Raw genomic sequence first — 18,127 nt, forward strand, 5'->3', positions numbered from 1 at the left:
ATCCACCATCTCTTGCTGGTGCGTTGAAACAATGTTGATGATTGTAAAAACGTTCAGTTAATAAGAAAAGGCCCGCCACCTCTACTAAGTACGGTACGATCTCTCGTTGAAAATTTGGACAAACTTATCACTGAACGAAACGGAGGTAGCAATCAGAAGTATATACACATTCACGCCTGATTGTCTACTTGCATTCGGTCTTCGTACCACTTTTTGATTTCTTCACTCGCTGATGCGTTGCACCTCCCACCAACACACCAAACACATCAATAAAACCCACCCGACAACTCATTCTGGTTATCTTGACACCTCTATCATAACCTTCACGACTAGTAAACAAATCATCATAGCCGGGATCAGCCAGCATCCTTTCGACACTGTCGTCCTTCGAGATGCAGCCCTGGCTTCGGGCGAGTTGGATCTTGATATCGATATCGATCTTAACATGGACATCGAGTTGGACATGGAAGATGGTGCTGGGACACACCCTTCACCCATCGTCGAGAGCGAGGCTTCCATCCATGAAGACGACGAGCTCATCGACATCGAGGACGTTGTTCTCGAATACAAGGGCATCGAATATCCTTGCAATGCACAAACTCTTATGCAAGGATCCAAGGTCTTAAGTGAAACTCTGCAAGACTACGATGCTTCACAATTCCGCGTAAGCAATACATCCCGACATCCATTTCTAGGTATTTACCTTGGCATACTGACAGAACTGATCCGACAGCCCCAAGTCTTCAATGTGCCCACCTTCTCTGAATGTGGTTCCCCCGAGGCTTTCTACGCCACCCTGGAGGTGTGCTACAGTGGCTGTAAGTGCTTTCGCACCCCCCAACAAGGCGCTTGTTTCCGCTATCTATTGTATCCCGTATCCCGAGCACGACGTTCATCCCAGAAGAAGAAGAAGATAAAACGCATCCGGGACCTGGTAGCTGACGAGAGGATTCCTTATTACAGCCTGGACCCGTGAACAAGAATGGGAGCTTCACATGTCATATCTTTCCTGCGTCAAGGTCTGGCTGATCGGCCACCACTTTGGCATCGACGCCATGAAAGACATTGCAGTCACGAAAGCTGCATCGGTCACCGAGGAGCTAACGAAACACTTCATTCAGCTCTCAGAGAGCCATGAGCGCGAGTGCGAGCGCGCCCATCTCGCCTCCCTGACTCGAGCTGTAAGTCCCATCTTCTTGATATCATCCTGCCCTTCACAGACCCTTCTTCGCTTGGAGGAGTTCGTATCCAGCCGAACAGTTTACTAACTCCCTTTGTTCAGGTGAAACTGGCAAACCGTCACGAGTGGCACGCTGCGCTGTGGAAGATGCTCTACGATGCGGGCGAGGCCGTCGCGCCCAAGCTACTGTGTCACCCATCATTCCAGTTATATATCAAGACAGATGAAGGCCAGGACTATGCTCGAGCTATCCGAGTCTCGGATAGAGTCAAAGCCAAAGCCGAAGCAGGGCGTGGACGAGGCAATGGTGGTGTTACGAAGCGCCCCGCCCGTGGCGGCAGGCGTGGACGAAAGGTCTTCGGGCGTGGCCAACGACTCTCGTGGCAGTGAGAAAATGGCGGAGAGAATAGGCACGGGACTGACAGGGCCAGAAGGAGTGACGAAAACCCCCAGGAAAACACGAATGGGGGTGTTTGCGTGTGTGTAATATGGAGATATGGAGACACTCGAAAAGAGATCTGTCTTGGACGGTGTGGTCTACTACTACGAAGGACATGAGATACCCAGATGCCTTGTTTTCGCGATTCGCTCAATGATAGCCATCACGATGCAGAATGAATAACATGTATGCTCTATGAGTTTACTTCGTGTGAGACACGCCCTCCGGGTTACTTCCTCAATGTTACACTGGCCTAGGTCGTCAAGTCCTTCATACCTTTCTTGTTTATGGATATTTAATACTTACTTGGAAGCTGAAAGATGCAGACGTGTATGGCGGTTTTCGCAGTGTTCCCGCGTAGCATATCATGACATGAAGGAAGGCACACCGAAAGAAAGCAAGTCTTACATAGCTCTGCATCATCCTCATCGACTCGCTGTTTGTCGTCTTACCTAGTAGTTCCAACATGGTTGTAATCCAAACCAGTCGTATCTCCTGCGCCATAACTCCCTCAAAATCAAAGGGGTATCAAATGTGTGTCATGCATATCCGTCAAAACAAGCCGAACTCCTCAACAACAGACCCTGAGAGGCTCCTTATACCCACTCACAAGTATCAAGCAATCACCTCCTAGATCGGGAGGGAAAGTCATCAACCTACCATTTCCATCAAGCGCATCGGCCATGATGACCTCCCTTTCTTACTCACCACGGACAGCGCCAACCGCAATTAGGCATTGGCTGCTCGCGCAGGTGATCGTAATGATAATCCGACACGTAATGTAGCCTTTCTTCTTCCTGGGTCTTGCCTTTTTGGTCTTTTCCGGGGCCTTCTTTTGGGTCCTTTTTGTCGTCCTTAGCTTTGATGCTCTCCTCTTCCTCCTTGTCGATTCGCTGAAGCTGGAGGCCCGTTCGACGGCCCATTTCAACATAATCCGCTAGCCGCAACTTCGACTGCCGCGTCGCCATCTTCTGCGCCTCCAACCGCGCTGGCACGTCGTGGATGTACTCGCTGATGACTCGTACACCGCACCTCGCGGCTTCTTGTCTGCATAGCTCGGTTGTGACTATGAGTGGGTATGGCGGCCCCTGTTGGAGGTCATGCTCCTGATTATGATGCGTTGGCATCGAGTCAGGTACATTGCCACCATCGTCTTCTGCCGCGGCTCTCTGCGCCAGGAGGCTTTGTGTCAACAGAGAGCGCGGCCTACTTCCTCCAGGGACGCAGGGGGCTTGTCCAGGCGCGGCCTCCTCTTCCTCCTCCTCTTTCTGGATAGTATCCTGAGTTTTATGTCCTCTGGGGAGGATTGCATGGAGAAGTCGTCGTCTCACACCCTCTTGCTTACAGGCTCTGGACTGGCTTGACGGACCGGCTGCCACTATTTGTTGTTGTTGGCGTGATGGCGGCGATGGTGCTTTTCGTGTTTGCTCATCGTCTGTCTCACTCTCGTCCTCCTTGTCCGAATAGATGACGCCTTCATTATCTTCAGCCATTATGGCGCGTCGCAGCAGTTCTTTTGGGTCAACGGGCTCCTCTTCCTCCTCGTCGCCCTTTGCCGCAGCACTAGATTGTTGTTGTGGGAGATCGGATCTGAACCCGCTTGCAGTACAAGCTATAGCATCATGTCTTAGTTCTTGTTGCAGTGCAGTTGGTTGCGCTCTCGGAGTTTCCTCGTCCTCGTCCTCATCAGAGTAAACAGCCTCCTCGTTGCTCTCATCCGTTATAGCGCGACGCAGTCGTTCTTTCAGATCAATGTACTCTTCTTCTTCATCTTGGATGGCGGCACCGGACTGTTGTGATTTTGGGCGGCTGGATCCATCCTCGACACTCTTCTCTGCAGCAGTGTATTTGTGGTGTTCACCTATGCCAAGACCCCCCTTATGGCGTGGTGGTGTCGGTCCCCTTGCTGGTGTTTTGGTGAGCTGCCTGGGATGGTGATGGTGGCGATGATGTTGCTGGCGCTTATCATGTTTGGGGAGGTCCTCAACATACGTCTCTGTGCGATGCAGCACCGGTCGTTGTAGTTGTGGTGTGTGGCGTCGAGCAGGCATTATTTCCGAGGAGTGCACCCTAGCGAAGACAGGCCTCTGAGCTGGCCGCCGATTTTGGGCAGGATCATGTCGAAGGCTCTTCTTCTCTTCGTCAGAGAAGATCTTGTCGATTACATCGAGCTCGGGGTGGTAGTCCTCGATCGGCTGTTGGGCCTGGAGCTGTTCTTTTCGGGCAGCCCTTTGCAAATTGTCACTATGATGATGAGGGTGTTGGCCGCTCATCATGTGCTTCTTATGATGTCCATGGCGATGAGCCATTGAATGCTGAAGATGGACCTGGGTTGTATTGGCGTGGTGCAAGGGGTACTCGTGAGTGCGAACCGTCCGCACTTCAGCAGGACTTTTGACCTCGCGCTGATCTACAGCGATGTCACTCTTTACCTGCGACATATGCGTCTTCGCCTTTTTCTTATCTTCAATAAGCCCCGGGGGTAGTGCTGGAAGCCTTTCATTTGATGGTCGACGAGTCCAAGCCTGTTCTCGTGGGTTCCAAGCGTATTCGCGATCGAACCAAGGGTCCTGCTTTCGGGCTTCGTTAATCTCGTCAACCCCCTCTTGAATGATCCGCTCCATCCTGGCCGCCTCGACGACAAGTATACCCAATTCTACTCCCAGGGGGTGGTGGCTCTCTATCGGCTCTACGACGACTCGCGGCTTTGAGGAGAGATCGTGATAGTTCCCCACGATGGTGTAGCGACAGCCCCCATGGGCAGCAGACGCTTAATTTTTCGTTGCATGGCTCCGGGTTTCAGCATGTCCAAGATTGAGAGGCGATAATACTCCTCAAGTGGTTTCCGGATGAGTCAGAAGGATGCACATGTTCTTTGCTGTCTATTTTACCATACATGGTTCTTGCAAGTGCTCTGCTTTTGTTATCTCTAGGGAGGGAGGCTTTTCTTCTCACTTCTCCGATAGACGTTGAGAGCGAAAAGGCCATATATTAAAATACCGTTTAGACTTTCAATATTATAAGTAACTCATGGTTAGTACCCATCAAAATAGTCTATTTGGGCGTATATACTCTTAAGTTCTCGTGGTACCCAGCCACTGATTTCTCTGGCCCATCGTTGCTATCCTCACCACCATCGTTGAAACTTGCTTACGATAAGAGAGCACGGAGTAGCTCACAGGAAGTGTTGACTTATGTCCATAAGGAACCACAATGTCCATACAATATCGATCTCTGTCACCATGCCTGTAGCATCTCCGTATGTCAGCATAACCCTAACTCAGGGGGAATTTGCTCAGAGCGGCGGCATTCCAAGCAAAGAGAAGACCCCGCTGGATCTGCATCGGAAATTGTAATTGGACCGTGGGCCTCACAAAGTAATGAACAGTTCTGCTTGACCAGACTGCACAGTCTAGGGTTCACTCAAACAGACGGATGGTTTAGGGAAGCTGTGTATACATGTTTTCGGTAGAGGCAGTAGTATATGGGTGTATGCTACGTACCACATAATGGGGATGTACTGCACCTTACAATAAATCAAGTCTACGAAACAGGCAAATTAAGTTAATAAAGCAGGTAAAGACAGTATAAAGATATACGAATGTAGTAGCTCAGCATGGGCACGTATCGCTTCATCTGTCAGCATATCATTTATTGACCGAACCGTCACGTTGGCCATTCGTGCCTGAAGCACCGATCCCATTTCACGATACACATAGTTATAGATATACTGCTCGAATTTGTCTTTTACCATTATGGGAGGAGTAGGCGAGCAATCCTGGCAAGATGACCACATCCAGGAACCTCTGGACGGACTGTCTGCCTAGGTTCGCCGTGTTCCTGACCAGACGATCATCTTGACTTGTGGTAAAAAGCTTAATCGAACCTTAGAACAGCCATAGGCAGGATTTAAGCTTACGATTCAGATAAGGTAGCATGTCGGACAGGTTCAGACGGGGTGCCTGCAGTCAGCGAGACCCAGGCCTATCTGGACCGACACACGACATATCGCGCCACTTCTGTATATCAACATGCGATGCTGTGCAGTACGGGGACGGGGCATCTGCAGAGGAGGGGATCATGGATCTTACATGATTGATACATGGGCGATGCGGAGCGGAGCTCGTCCATTCCGGCCGCACGAATCGGACGACAGTCCCGCCATGTCGAAAGGGCTCATCTTGGCTCGCAACAGTACTCTTCCTCGCCGGGGGCATTTCATCCATTCCGTCCGATCCATTCTGCAATGCCCAAGTTTTGCGCGACAGTCGGGAAAGCGGCCCCGTTCAATCCAGCAGCAGCCAGCAGGTGCCGAGGGATGGCGTGCCACAAGCATAATGGTCCATACCACAATGCGTTTTGCATATCGGCACGAGGAATTGTTGTGTGTGGCATTGCAACCAATTGGCGACACAGATGCAAGTGGCAGGAATGATGGCATACTGGCTGGCTGGCCAAAGCTGGGGACTTAGCGATTCTGAAACCAACACGAAACCACACGTCGGGTTTTCAACAGTTTTGCCAGTTCGTCATGAGGCGTTTTCCTTTTTGTTTCGCCGTTTCATGAACGCATGCTAGCCAGCCTCCGTTGAGGAATTCAATGCAAAGACCATCAACAAGCCATGGCCATAAGGTTGTTCGTGTGGCGGGCCGGCGGCTGAAGCGGCCAGCCAGCCAGTATTCCGTAGGCGAGGCAGTTCTTTTCTTGGAAGGTGTCATCTGATATCCGCATGAACATTCAGTGGCCTTGGTAAAACAACACGCCTCCGCTCTCGAAGATCATTCCCCGCTGGTTTGAAGCTTGTAGCAATGCTCTTGTCGCTTGTCATGCCTGGCTGGCTGCTCTTGCAGGCGGTGGGTGGTATTGGGCCACCCCGCCCGACAGGAGGTTTGGCGGGCTGCCATGGCTAGCATGGCACGCACTCCAGCTAGGGTCACAAACCGTTCGATCTCGCTGAGCAGCCGGAGCAGCCTCAGGAACAGGAAACCTGCCATGGTCGGCATTCAACAGGATAATGCGGTTGGTGGTGCGTCTGATATATTGTTAGAGCGGGCGGGCTGGGGTGGGCCGATGTGAGCCTTTCCCTACGTTTGCAAAAGTGCACCTCCGACTGGAGACGTTTAACTCCCGTGCTCCGAACGTATCGAATCTATATTAAAATTGCTTAGCATCACTTGGAGACTGCCATTCGCTTCTGGTTGGCGCACAGCGAGCGAGCGAGCGAACGAGAAAGCAAAGCTGATTGAGGGCTCTAGCCAGCTGGCGGGCCGGCATTACACGGGCGCCCCCTCTCCGTCACTGTTCAGATTCAGGGTCCTTGAGCGAGATTGTGCGGATGAGGATCAACGTTGGTTATGGAGCGAATGCTTTCGGGTCGAAGAGGATGCCCACCGGCTCTGATTGGCTCGCGGCGGCGTGGCTTATCAAAAGGGGTAAAGCCAAGAAAAGGGTGCTTGGCTACGTGTGTAGTAGATCTACCGGAATCTCGTAGCCCTTCTCCAATATATGTATGTAGTTCTCTATCTATATCTATGTCGGCCGTGTTGACAACACGCAAAGCCTTTCGTTCGGTGTGTCACAGAGTGGTGTTCCGCATCTTAGCTGAGCAGTGGGCTGAATGGTCCACCCCGAGTAAGAGTGGACGCTATGGTCCCTTACAGATACAGGCGCATGATCACTATAACGAAACTATCAGTAGCTAATCTAGTGCTAGATCGGCAATTCTTACGACAGACCCAGAATGGTGCAGCAGAGCAATCTTGAGCGAGGCCTTCAACACCAGAAGCTCCTCTAACTGACCATCTCACGATCAAGGGCAGAGACCACACAGCAGCTGGCTTGCAGAATGCATGCGACATGATGGTGTTTGGAAGGGGACACCATCACACCGCCATCTACTCTTCCAGTCTGCTCAGGTGTGATTGGCCTGGCACAGCAAGTGCCGGCCCCCCTTGCTCTCATCTCAAGGTTGCGCCCGGCGGCTATTTCCTGATTCGTTGCACAAACCCAGATATAGATAGATGCATACGGATATGATACAATACCCCATGCTTTCCTCAGAGGACTGACTATCTTGCGCGAATCATCGAGCTGAGCCCTCGGCGGTTCAGCACAGTAGCCCTGAACAGTCTTAGTCTTAGTTGCTATAGCATCCACACAGGCCAGTGGGGTCTCTTTGATTTCGCAATCTACCCTGTGCATCTTGGAGATATGATCGACAGCAGCATCATCCTAGTATCTGGCAGGAATTCTTGGGGACTACTGCACCGTTAGCAAACAAAGGCTCCCAAGTCCCCAAGACATTTCGAGGCTGGAGTCAGCATGTCCAGAACTCAGCCAGTGGCAGGGGCCAAGAAGACAAGCCTCCTCGGTCTCTCGGAGCATTTTTGGTGGGATCGGATTGAAACTGATGTGATCCGAGAAGGAACGCAGAGTAATCCGAGCTTTTTCTGATTAGTGAGTGACGTGACATGGGCCTTCTTCCTTAGCTTCTATCTTGGAAATGAAGACGTAGCCAGGTGCAAAGATGCAGGTCGCAAGACGCGTGATACGATTCCGGCTTGGGCAGTGGCCTTGCTAGTAAGTAGTCCAGGGCAGAGAAATCCCCGTTCCCCTGCATATGATCCGACCGCATCACCGGCGGCCAAGGCGGCTTCTGCAGGTACGCTTCAAGGGCTTCGATGCGAGATGCGGGGGAGATGCATGCACTTACATACTTGTATTGCAGTGGAAGTACCCAGCCTCGGTCATTCAGCCGGTATGGAAAGATGCCCTTTTGTACGTACATGCGCTCACGTACGGATTAGTACTGTCACACCATACCCTGGCTGTTTCCCCCCCTGAGTTGCACACTGGAGATTCAAATGCCCATTATCAATTCTAGCCGTCAAGAATAGCTTCCTGCCGCGCAGGGTGTCCCATGTCAGTTATTGTGGTCGAGCTCTCCGCCCCGAATCATCAAATCAATGGTGACATGTACCTACTTTAGGCCACTGTTCTGGCCACTGCACCGAGCCTCCAGCCGACAACTGATGGGCAATAACCGAACTGACCGCCCTAGACATTTATCAATCTTCAAGTTATTTGCTGTCAAGCTGCGACGACGCTTATGTGGACGTGGCGCCCTAGGCGCCTGTTGCTGCTAGGCTTTCTCTCTTTCAGGAAGTCCGTGTGCTTCTGTTTGACAAAAGTTTCCTCAGTTCTGGATCTAGATTAAGGATATGCCAATCCAACCGGCGCATTGGTATGAGGCGGCAGCTCAACTTTCTGCCAGCCCGCCATCATCGCTGCCATCACAGTGCACATGCCATTTGCGCAGGCTCCTGAAGTGTATTCTGACTGACGCCTGCTGCTGTGAGTGCGTACCGGATGGAGACTATCGCGACTGATCACGCAAAGAGAGCTAGCTACATCTGTCGAACCAATCGAGCCCGGCGCTGAAAGCAATCTGCTTTAGTGGCGCCGACTGTGTATTTGCAATGCGGCTAAGCCTCATGTAATCACCTAGCCATGGCATGGGGTCGGCCGATTTACGACTGCAATCGCAGAATGGAATGATGTTCGTGACGCCGATAACTGTTGAAGAAGACCCTTTATGAGAAGCGGGCTTGTTCTGTTCTGTTCCGCCCTTTCTCTTCATTTCATGATTCTTTCTTGGCTGCGGGTTGTCAAGAAGGCCACTGTCGTGTCAGGGGTTGTGATTTCACCCCGGTGTCTAAATCTGTACTGCTTGCTGCGCTCCCTATACTGAAGCGTAGGTGCAGCCGGAATAAGCTGCTGAGTGGCACTCGACTTACCTTCATTCACTCACTCATTATACATACTTGCATTATACGTTCATTATTGGGTTACAATCCGCTTCGCTCTTTATACGATTGCTTACCGACCTACTCCCGACCTGTATGAACTTCCCACCTCGAACAGCAGAGACTTTAAAATACATGCGACGTTGAGCAGGGCCACCCACCTTTGGAGAGGGCCGTTGGACGTCTCAAGACCCCTTGCAACCCGAGCTCTGACCCTCAAACATTCCGCATCATTAATTGGCTGTCGGAGGGTTAAGTCCCCTTGGAGAAAGAAAGAGAGAGAGAAGAGGGAGGGAGGGAGAGAGAGCCAGAGAGCACTGCATTGTGGACCATGTCGCAGCTTGCGCTCCATTGTAGCGATGGCCCATCGCCCTCTCAACTCCGTCGTTACTCGACTTATTTCCCTGACCACGACACCCGTCGCTACTCGACTTACTTTCCCGACCAGGACAGCCCGACCATTGGTAGAGTTCAGCAGGTGAACCTCGTGCTTCCCGACCCTCTCGCTCTGGACCTTGACAGTCATTCGTCTTTAGTATCGCCGCTGGGTACAAAGTAAGCACCGCCATTTATCACATTCTTCGTCACCTGTCAAGTGTCAAGGAAGCAGCCCAGCTTTCATTCTGGACCAAGCAGGCCGGCTCCTACACTCCTACACCCTGCTACTCTCCCTGTCCTGTTCCTATTCCTGGGTTGCCTGCGACCCGCATAACCGTTTCTTCTTCGGCCAGTCTTTTTACTTCTGCTTTCTCCCATTCCCGCAGCCGCCTGCTTTTTTTCTCTCTTCATCCTTACCCGCGACAGCAAACTCGGTTTTTCTTCTTCTTCTTCATTTGTTTGGAGGGTTCGAGTTCTACGGTGGCCCCAAGCAGGTTCTCCCTCCTCGAACTTTTTGGGCGCCGCTGCACTTGCAACCAGACCGAAGCACTTGTGCAACCCACCCAGCCCAACCTGATAATCTTCCGGCCCAGCCAGTCAGTACATTCTCAAGATCACCACTGACATCGGATTCCCCGCCTTCCACCAGGTCGCTTCGAAGAGCCGCGCCTAGCCCGCTGAATACAAACTTCGCCATCTCTCCCCCACCTAGCGCCAGCCCCAACCGATCAGCATTCTCACCACTCGTCCATGGTTCGTTCCCACAATCTCCAGGAACGCAGGACGTAAGAGGGCCAGCGCAACAAACCGCCTTAGCCCGTGCAGGGCATCTCAACCTCAAGCGGTCTCGCACTTTCGAGAATACCTTCTCACAGGGCCAACTGTCGCCTCCAGCGACGCCAATTACCAGTCTTCCAGGGTTCGTACACGTTCACTTTGCCATTGGGCCCCGAAGAATTGGGTTGAGCCGAGCCGTGCACTATTCCTAGGTACGCCACACTAGTACACACGGATAGTCTAACAAAGGGCACCATCTACAGATCAATTCACGCACCGTTCCTCCCGAATGACACCAGTAGCTTCTCCCAGCCAACTGTAATCGCGACGCCTTCCCTTGGCCATCCCCCCCATTCGCTGCCTACAATGGCGGGTGGCTCAGGTTCAGCTAAGGTCGAAAGCCTCCAAGGAGCGCCGCGGACGGCCTCTATCGACTCTACAGCGTCGACCATGTCCTCAAAGATCTCGGCTGACGCCGTGCCTGGGCCGGCTGAGGTCGCCAATTTGATCAAAACCGCCGGTAGTCCCGAATCTTTGATTCAGTACCTGCTCAAGGAAAAGCAGTCCCAGTCGCAACAAAATGCCCAGCTTTGGCGGCTGGTAGACAAGCAAAGAGCCATGATATTGGGGTTGAATAAGGACCTCGAGCGGGCTCTAAAAGACAAGGAGAAGTACCGAAAGAAGATGAAGGAGGTGATGGCTGCCTCTAGCGCCACGTATGAAGCTTCATTATCGAAAGCGCCTGTTATCCCTCGCTTAGACGTCAATGCCCCTGTGCAGGAAGGCACCGAAGCGCCAGCTTCGCCCTCTAATCTGGACTCGGACAGCGTAAAACATTCTCCCATTGATATGGCAATGGCGCCGTACCCGATCACACCGCCTGCTGACCAGATGTCCAATGGTCCTACGTCGGCAGTTGGCGAGCTTCTCAATCCGTTACATGCGATGCCTAAAGCCTCGGAACACGCTCTTGGCCACTTTGATCACGAAGAGGAAGAACGCGCGGCAGATGCAGCAGACGCGGCGAAGAAGGCCATTGACGAAAGCCAAGACATTCCTCTGAGCGTGGGCTTGCCTCCTGTGCGAAGCCCACCAAGCGACCCGCCGAGTATGCCACCTCCTGCCCCGCCTGTCAAGACTTCCAAGATTGCCGGAAGCCCCCTTCTCGAGCATTTCCCACCACCATCAGCCCCGCCTCCACGCAAGCCTCCGCCTGCCCCGCTACAACTGAGGAATGAAAGTAAGATGCCAATCTCTATCTCACCAGAAGGAGAGATCGAAACAGATTCGGACTTCGACGATCTATTAGAGGTAGACGAGTTGCCCATACCGGAGAAGCGGGGACGAAGACGCACGAGGGAGGAAGACGATAGGGTGAGGGAGCTCTTGGCATTGCAAGAGGCAGAGAGGCGTAGCTTGTCTAAAAAGAGTAAGAAAGAAAGCCAAAAAGGGACCCCAAAGGAATCCAATTTCGACTCGCCCGCAGACCCAACGGCGGAACTTGCTCCTCCCAGTTATGCACCTGCTTCTCTTGCCGGAGTTCTCAACGGAGATGGCCAGAAAAACTACCTCACGGCCCCCTTGTTAAGTCCTGGACTTCCCTCTAGCCCTCGGCCAATCGATAAATTCCAGTCGCCACCTCTGTCACCTGGGGCGACGACGGGAGCCCTTTCCCCACGCGCCCCGCGGCAAGCGATCCCCCTTCCACCTAATACATCTGGATCGAACCTTTCCATGTCTCCCGGGTCTGTGCCTGCGCCGCTGAGTGTTTCGAAACTGAGAACCGAGCCAATTCCGCCTAGCCCTCCGTCAGCCTTAGATAGCCCCGCAGGGCGGACGAAGGTCTACAAGGGATTTGTCACCGAGGAATATCCAGATCTTCTCTTGCCTCCGAACGCTCTTCCTTCCATCACAGTGAAGGTTGCCTCTTCTCGCATGAAGCCGTCAAGAGCAAGCCTTATTTCTCTCACTCAACTAGAAGAGGACCCTGTTTTCACTTTGGCAGTATTTTTGCGGTCAGAAGGAGGTGAGCTATGGCGTGTTGAGAAGGACATAGCATCACTTAGCAAACTTGACCAGCGATTAAAAACTTGCCAGGCCTTCACTGGGAGAACACCGGATAGGTCTTTGTTCACAGGCCACGCGCCCGCAAAACTGGATGCCAGGCGCATTGCCTTGAACCAGTATCTTGAAGAAGCACTAAACACCCCGTTGGACACGCCAACTGCCATAGAACTCTGCAAGTATCTGTCTGTTAATACTTTGCCTCCAAATTCGGACGATACCGGGTCGGTTACCGAGTCCAAGGTCGACACGAGCGCTCAGAAGACGGGAGCAGGCGGTCGGCCATTCAAGACTGGCTACCTGACCAAGAGAGGCAAGAATTTCGGCGGCTGGAAGGCCCGATTCTTTGTACTTGATGGGCCTCTTCTGAAATACTACGAAACTCCAGGCGGCGCGCACTTGGGTACCATCAAGCTACAGAACGCACAGATCGGAAAGCAACAGTCACAGCAAGCCCAGGATGGCTCGCCTGCGCGTGGTCCCAACAACGAAGAACTTGATAACCAGTACCGGCATGCTTTCCTCGTGCTAGAACCGAAGAAGAAGGACTCTACCAGCCATGTCAAACACGTGCTTTGCGCCGAGAGCGACAGCGAGCGTGATCAGTGGGTGGACACGTTGCTTCGCTGGATTGACTACCGCGATCCTGATGCGGAGTCTAAAAAAAGAGGCAGCTGGTAGTGCTGATAGACGGGGGAGTGCTTCGAACGGGAAGAAGAAGAGCAGTGCTGCAAAGCCCCAAGCTGCGCGCACTTCTAGCCAAGATAACCTGATCGGGATCAGCTATGAAGGCACGAAGCAGGCCGACGTCCCTGATAGTGCGGGTTCCCGACGAAAGACCAGCGCCACACCTGACCCCCAGGATCGGATGGGACCTCCGGCAAGGCAGATGCCGGCACCGCGAGAGATGCCACCAAAAGCCTCGCTTGCGGCACCCGGGCCAACACTGGAAGAAAAGAAGCAGAGGAAGCGTAGTTTCTTCGGCTTCGGCCCCAAGCAACGGTCGTCGACCGATGATCAAGAGTCACTTTTCGGCTCCAGCGTTGGATCCTCTGTCCAAGGCGGCGCTTTGGCGGGGCAGCATCAGGTCTTCGGCTCGTCGCTCGGTGACGCCGTCAGATTCAGCAGCCCAGTTGATGTCAATGTCCCCTTGCCTTCGGTTGTTTTCCGATGTATTCAATATCTTGATGCCAAGAACGCTATCTTGGAAGAGGGGATTTTCCGACTCAGTGGGTCGAACGTCGTTATTAAGGGGCTTCGTGAGCGTTTCAATGTCGAGGGTGATGTCAATCTCGTGACTGACGAAACATATTACGACATCCACGCTGTAGCCTCTTTGCTGAAGCTGTATCTGCGCGAACTCCCTACTACGATTCTGACGAGAGACCTACATCTACAGTTCCTGTCGGTTACAGAAATGCCTAGTCATACGGAAAAAATCGCGGCGCTGGCTGAATTGGTGCAGCATCTTCCGCAAGCGAACGGCACCTTGCTGCGCTACCTGATTGCTTTCCTGATAAAGATCATCAACAACGCCGATGTCAACAAGATGACGGTCAGGAATGTTGGAATTGTGTTTTCCCCAACACTCAACATACCTGCCCCAGTCTTCGCCCTGCTTCTGCAGAACTACGAAGGCATCTTTGGCATGGATCCCGAGGAGTACGAACTCCCGTCCCCTGTGTCAGACTCGGACTCGCGTTCAGTTGAACCTCCGCCACGGCGACCATCTACGGGTACAGGCGGAGTGGCAGCGTCTCCCCACAGACGCGTAGGAGATATGCAGCAGCAGCAGCGCTCAACACCAACTCCCCCTCCAGGACGTCCAAACCAGCCACAGCGTCCGAACATGTATGACCCGCAATACTTGGCTCAGGCAACTGGTGCGCACCTCTACAACAGCAACACCCGCCCCGCCTACGAAGGCAATGGATACGGACTGCCGGCGACCTATGAGCCTGCCTCCTTGGCCAAGCAAACACCAGCATACGATAGACCGCTCTACCCAGCATCATACGATCAGTCTCCGAGCGGCTACGAACAGAACTTCGCTGCTAAGTCGAAGCGAAGGGAAAGTTCTCTGATGATGAACAACATGCTCAATCACCAAGGTTCGAAAAGTCGTCTGCGTGACGAGACCCGGATGTGAGCGCTTCTGGTTCTTGCGGCAGCTATGCGCATTTGACGCGACTATTTTCTCCTGGTATACCATACCATGAGCAGAATTCGACCGATGAGATTAACACCATTTGCGGCGGCGATATCCCATATTGTTTTGTTTTATTTCCCTTTTTTTCTATCATACCCACGTCCGGATACCATCTTTTGATCAGCATTCTTGGGATTTCCTTGATTTAAAATGGCCAACTGCCCTTACTCGGAAATTTCGTGTGTAATGGGAGAGGCGGTGAAGTCATTTCCTATTGTCTAATACAAGAGAGATAGTGCAGGCCTGGCGAGACACCCCAGATGCACGATAGAGCAAGCACCTTGCTGAAGATGACACGGGTCATGGTAAACAAATCTTTTTCTAGCGACCAGCAATATTCCAACACCAGGTGTACAGTAAGATGAGCGAAAGTCGGATTTTGGCGTTAGGTGTCACGTCTTACAGCGGCTTGGATTTTGAGCTTATTATGCGACGTGTTGCACAACGCCTGGCGACACACATTCAAAGGAAAAACACTATGATTCACGTTCAACGGCGTTCGGTTCGCGACCCCAAGCGACGAGGGAAAACGAGTGTAGCATGTACATAGCCTGAACCCGATTGCAGGCTTGCGGCGACTGAGCCCGAGTCCGACAACCGAGATCAACTGGATATAAAGAAAGCAGCATGAACCTTACTCCCATTGACTCGTGCCGTGAACCGCGAGATGCTACGAGTTGACCACAAGCGCATTCCACCAACTCGTGAGTCGACGCGGCGTGATTTGGATTTCCTCCATAATAGGGCTACGGCCGTGGATGACTAGCGCATCTCGCTTGTAGATAGGGGCTGCCCGGCCGTGCCGTAACGTAACGCGCTTTGTTAGGGGGCGCCGTGTGGGCCGACGCTGACGGCAACAGCGGGCGACGGCTTAACGGATGCGCTTATCTCTCCACCTGCCAACAACAACAACACGTTCCAGAAACCGCGGGAATATGTACTTGTATATCCGCTAGACGTCGGCACCATGTTATGGTAGGCTGCATTCTCTAGAACACGCAAAAGGATATTTCACCATCTTCTATAGACAACCACTAACCAATACGGACCCAGAACCATGATACACAGCAGCCGAACCCCGCTCTTGGGCCTCTCAAGCGGCTTCTCGATATGGCCGCTGTCGTGGTCATCACCAAGCCAACTGCTAGGCGGCGCCTTGCTGCTCTGTTGTTGCTGCGCATTACGACAGCCCTGGCTGCGAGGGATGCTCGCACAAGCAAAGGGAGTAGTAGCGGAGAGTTCTGATGCCGCTGTTGGGCACAGCAGCAGTGGTGCCAACTTCCACGTCATCCCCTCGCCCCGGACCTCGGCGGCCTTGAGAGGCCTGACACAGGCGGAGCGCGATGCCCTCCCCTACCCGCCTGACGGTGCTCTGCCCGGTTCCCGTGACGTCCCGACGCCGTACGGCTCTGTCCGCGTCTACGAGTGGGGGCCCAAGGACGGCGAGCGCGTGCTCCTCATTGCAGGCATCAGCACGCCCACGCTCTCTCTGGGAGACTTGGCGTGGGAGATGAGCGAGCGCGGGTATCGCGTCATGTTGTTTGGTATGCTCGCCACTTGCTCTTTTCTATCCTCTCCTTCTTCGCCAACACATACACAGAGAGAGAGACCTTTACACCAGTTCCGGCTGTGTGAAACCCCCTTTATCATGTAATTCTTGGCAAAATAAGGAGACCTGCTGACCTCGGAGGAATATGAGCTGAGTGGAACAGACTACTTTGGCCGCGGATACTCCGATGCGCCCGTGGATGTCGAGTACGGCGCTCGTCTGTACGCGACGCAGATGCTGCTCGTGCTGGCGTCGTCGCAGCCGGGGGGCTGGGAGCGCTTTCACCTGGTCGGCTACTCGCTGGGCGGGTGCCTGGCGGTTGCCTTTGCCCGCCACTTCCCGCACCTCATCGAGTCGCTCACGCTCATCGCGGGCGCGGGCTTGATCCGTCCTCATCATGTCGACTGGAAGGGCTGGCTGCTGTACCAGTCCGGGCTGCTGCCCGAGGCGTTGGTCAAGTATTTCGTGTAAGTTTTGAATTTTCCAACGCTCTTCCGTCCGACCAATTCCCCATCTATTCATGTGCATTGTTACTCCTCTTGTCCAAAAACCAACCACATACTCACCTTCGTTCACAGACGCCGCAGGATCCGCCCCAGCACCACGTCATCCCCGACCGACGTTATGGCTGCCGAAAGTAAGTCGTCGCCGTCGCACCAGCACGGTCACGGTAATGCCACCGGCAGCGACGCCGACGGCGGCCAGGGGTTTGACAGCGCTCCCATCTCGCGGCGGCGGCCGGGAGTGAGCGTGGCGGATGTTGTGGCGCACCAGATTGACACGCACGCGGGCTTCGTGCATGCATTTACGAGAACGATGCGGCACGCGCCCATCTACGCACCCCAGGCAGATTGGGTCGTGCTGCGGGAGTTGCTGTCCCGGGCCCGGGAAAGAAGACGAAAAAGACGGGAGAAAACGGAGAAGGAAAAAGCAAATGATGGAAAGATTAGTTGGCAAAGGGAGGAGCAATATATGGATGATGATGATTGTCGAATGGGACTCGTGAAGGGAAAGGTGCTGCTCGTGCTGGGCTCTGAAGATCCGGTCATCGTGCCAGGGGAGACGATCGAAGATGCGGAGGCCGTTCTGGGTCGGGAAGGGTTGCAGCATGCCGTGTTGGCTGCGGGCCACGAGCTACCTATTACCCAGAGCCGCGAGGTAGCCGATGTGATGCATGCCTTCTTCCAACAGTAGGCATACATGCGAAGTAGCCATCACTTTGGGCGGCAGGATTTGGTTTGGGATGATGATGACGTCGAATTATCATAGATGTATAGAGGCGCGGCTTCCCCGTCTGTTTCGAACGCCAAGAGAATGAATGCATGTGCTCCCCTTTCCATACGATTAGGGCCCATATTCCACCAACACACGATCGAGTCTCATCCCCATTTTCAGACAGCTCATGGCTGCTGACAGCTTCGGCCTGCGGGCGAACGCTGGGACGGCATTGCTCGACTGTGCCTACTAGTGGGTGGGATATTGGACATTTGGCTGCTCGTGACTGACTGGGCAGTGGTGTTGCCCAAACTGCACACTGTCTTTGACGAAAACGAGACAGATCATGGGCCCTGGGTTTCCCGGGTATATGCGCGGTCGATCGCAATAGCAACATCGGGACACGTCAGAGATCGGCAGTGTTGCAGGGCCGCAGCCCACGAAGACGTCGCAAGCAGCTGGCGATGAGAATGGTGTATGTTCAATATGAGGGCAGGTCAGAAGCAGGTG

At 53.3% G+C, this 18,127-nt stretch overlaps 4 protein-coding genes across 4 annotated transcripts; 3 read left to right on the forward strand and 1 right to left on the reverse strand.

The window, feature by feature from the left end:
* Nucleotides 1-445: 445 nt before the first annotated feature.
* PG998_001476 (uncharacterized protein) lies at nt 446-1,570 on the forward strand (the record flags this gene model as incomplete). Its single annotated transcript, XM_066868294.1, has 4 exons — nt 446-664; nt 734-818; nt 964-1,181; nt 1,283-1,570. 4 exons carry the CDS (start codon nt 446-448, stop codon nt 1,568-1,570), a joined length of 810 nt encoding a protein of 269 aa, XP_066736709.1.
* A 753-nt stretch (nt 1,571-2,323) lies between these two features.
* Nucleotides 2,324-4,243, reverse strand: PG998_001477 (uncharacterized protein; the record flags this gene model as incomplete). Its single annotated transcript, XM_066868295.1, has 1 exon — nt 2,324-4,243. One exon carries the CDS (start codon nt 4,241-4,243, stop codon nt 2,324-2,326), a length of 1,920 nt encoding a protein of 639 aa, XP_066736710.1.
* Nucleotides 4,244-10,946: 6,703 nt separating this feature from the next.
* PG998_001478 (uncharacterized protein) lies at nt 10,947-14,793 on the forward strand (the record flags this gene model as incomplete). The annotated part of the gene is made up of 2 exons (XM_066868296.1): nt 10,947-13,249; nt 13,335-14,793. 2 exons carry the CDS (start codon nt 10,947-10,949, stop codon nt 14,791-14,793), a joined length of 3,762 nt encoding a protein of 1,253 aa, XP_066736711.1.
* Nucleotides 14,794-15,963: 1,170 nt separating this feature from the next.
* On the forward strand, nt 15,964-17,596 carry PG998_001479 (alpha/beta hydrolase fold domain-containing protein; the record flags this gene model as incomplete). The annotated part of the gene is made up of 4 exons (XM_066868297.1): nt 15,964-15,978; nt 16,043-16,397; nt 16,566-16,869; nt 16,981-17,596. 4 exons carry the CDS (start codon nt 15,964-15,966, stop codon nt 17,594-17,596), a joined length of 1,290 nt encoding a protein of 429 aa, XP_066736712.1.
* Between the last annotated feature and the right edge of the window lie 531 nt (nt 17,597-18,127).

The sequence above is a fragment of the Apiospora kogelbergensis genome (assembly GCF_038363985.1).
Source record: "Apiospora kogelbergensis strain CBS 113332 chromosome Unknown utg000001l_segment0_segment0, whole genome shotgun sequence".
Lineage (NCBI taxonomy): Eukaryota > Fungi > Ascomycota > Sordariomycetes > Amphisphaeriales > Apiosporaceae > Apiospora > Apiospora kogelbergensis.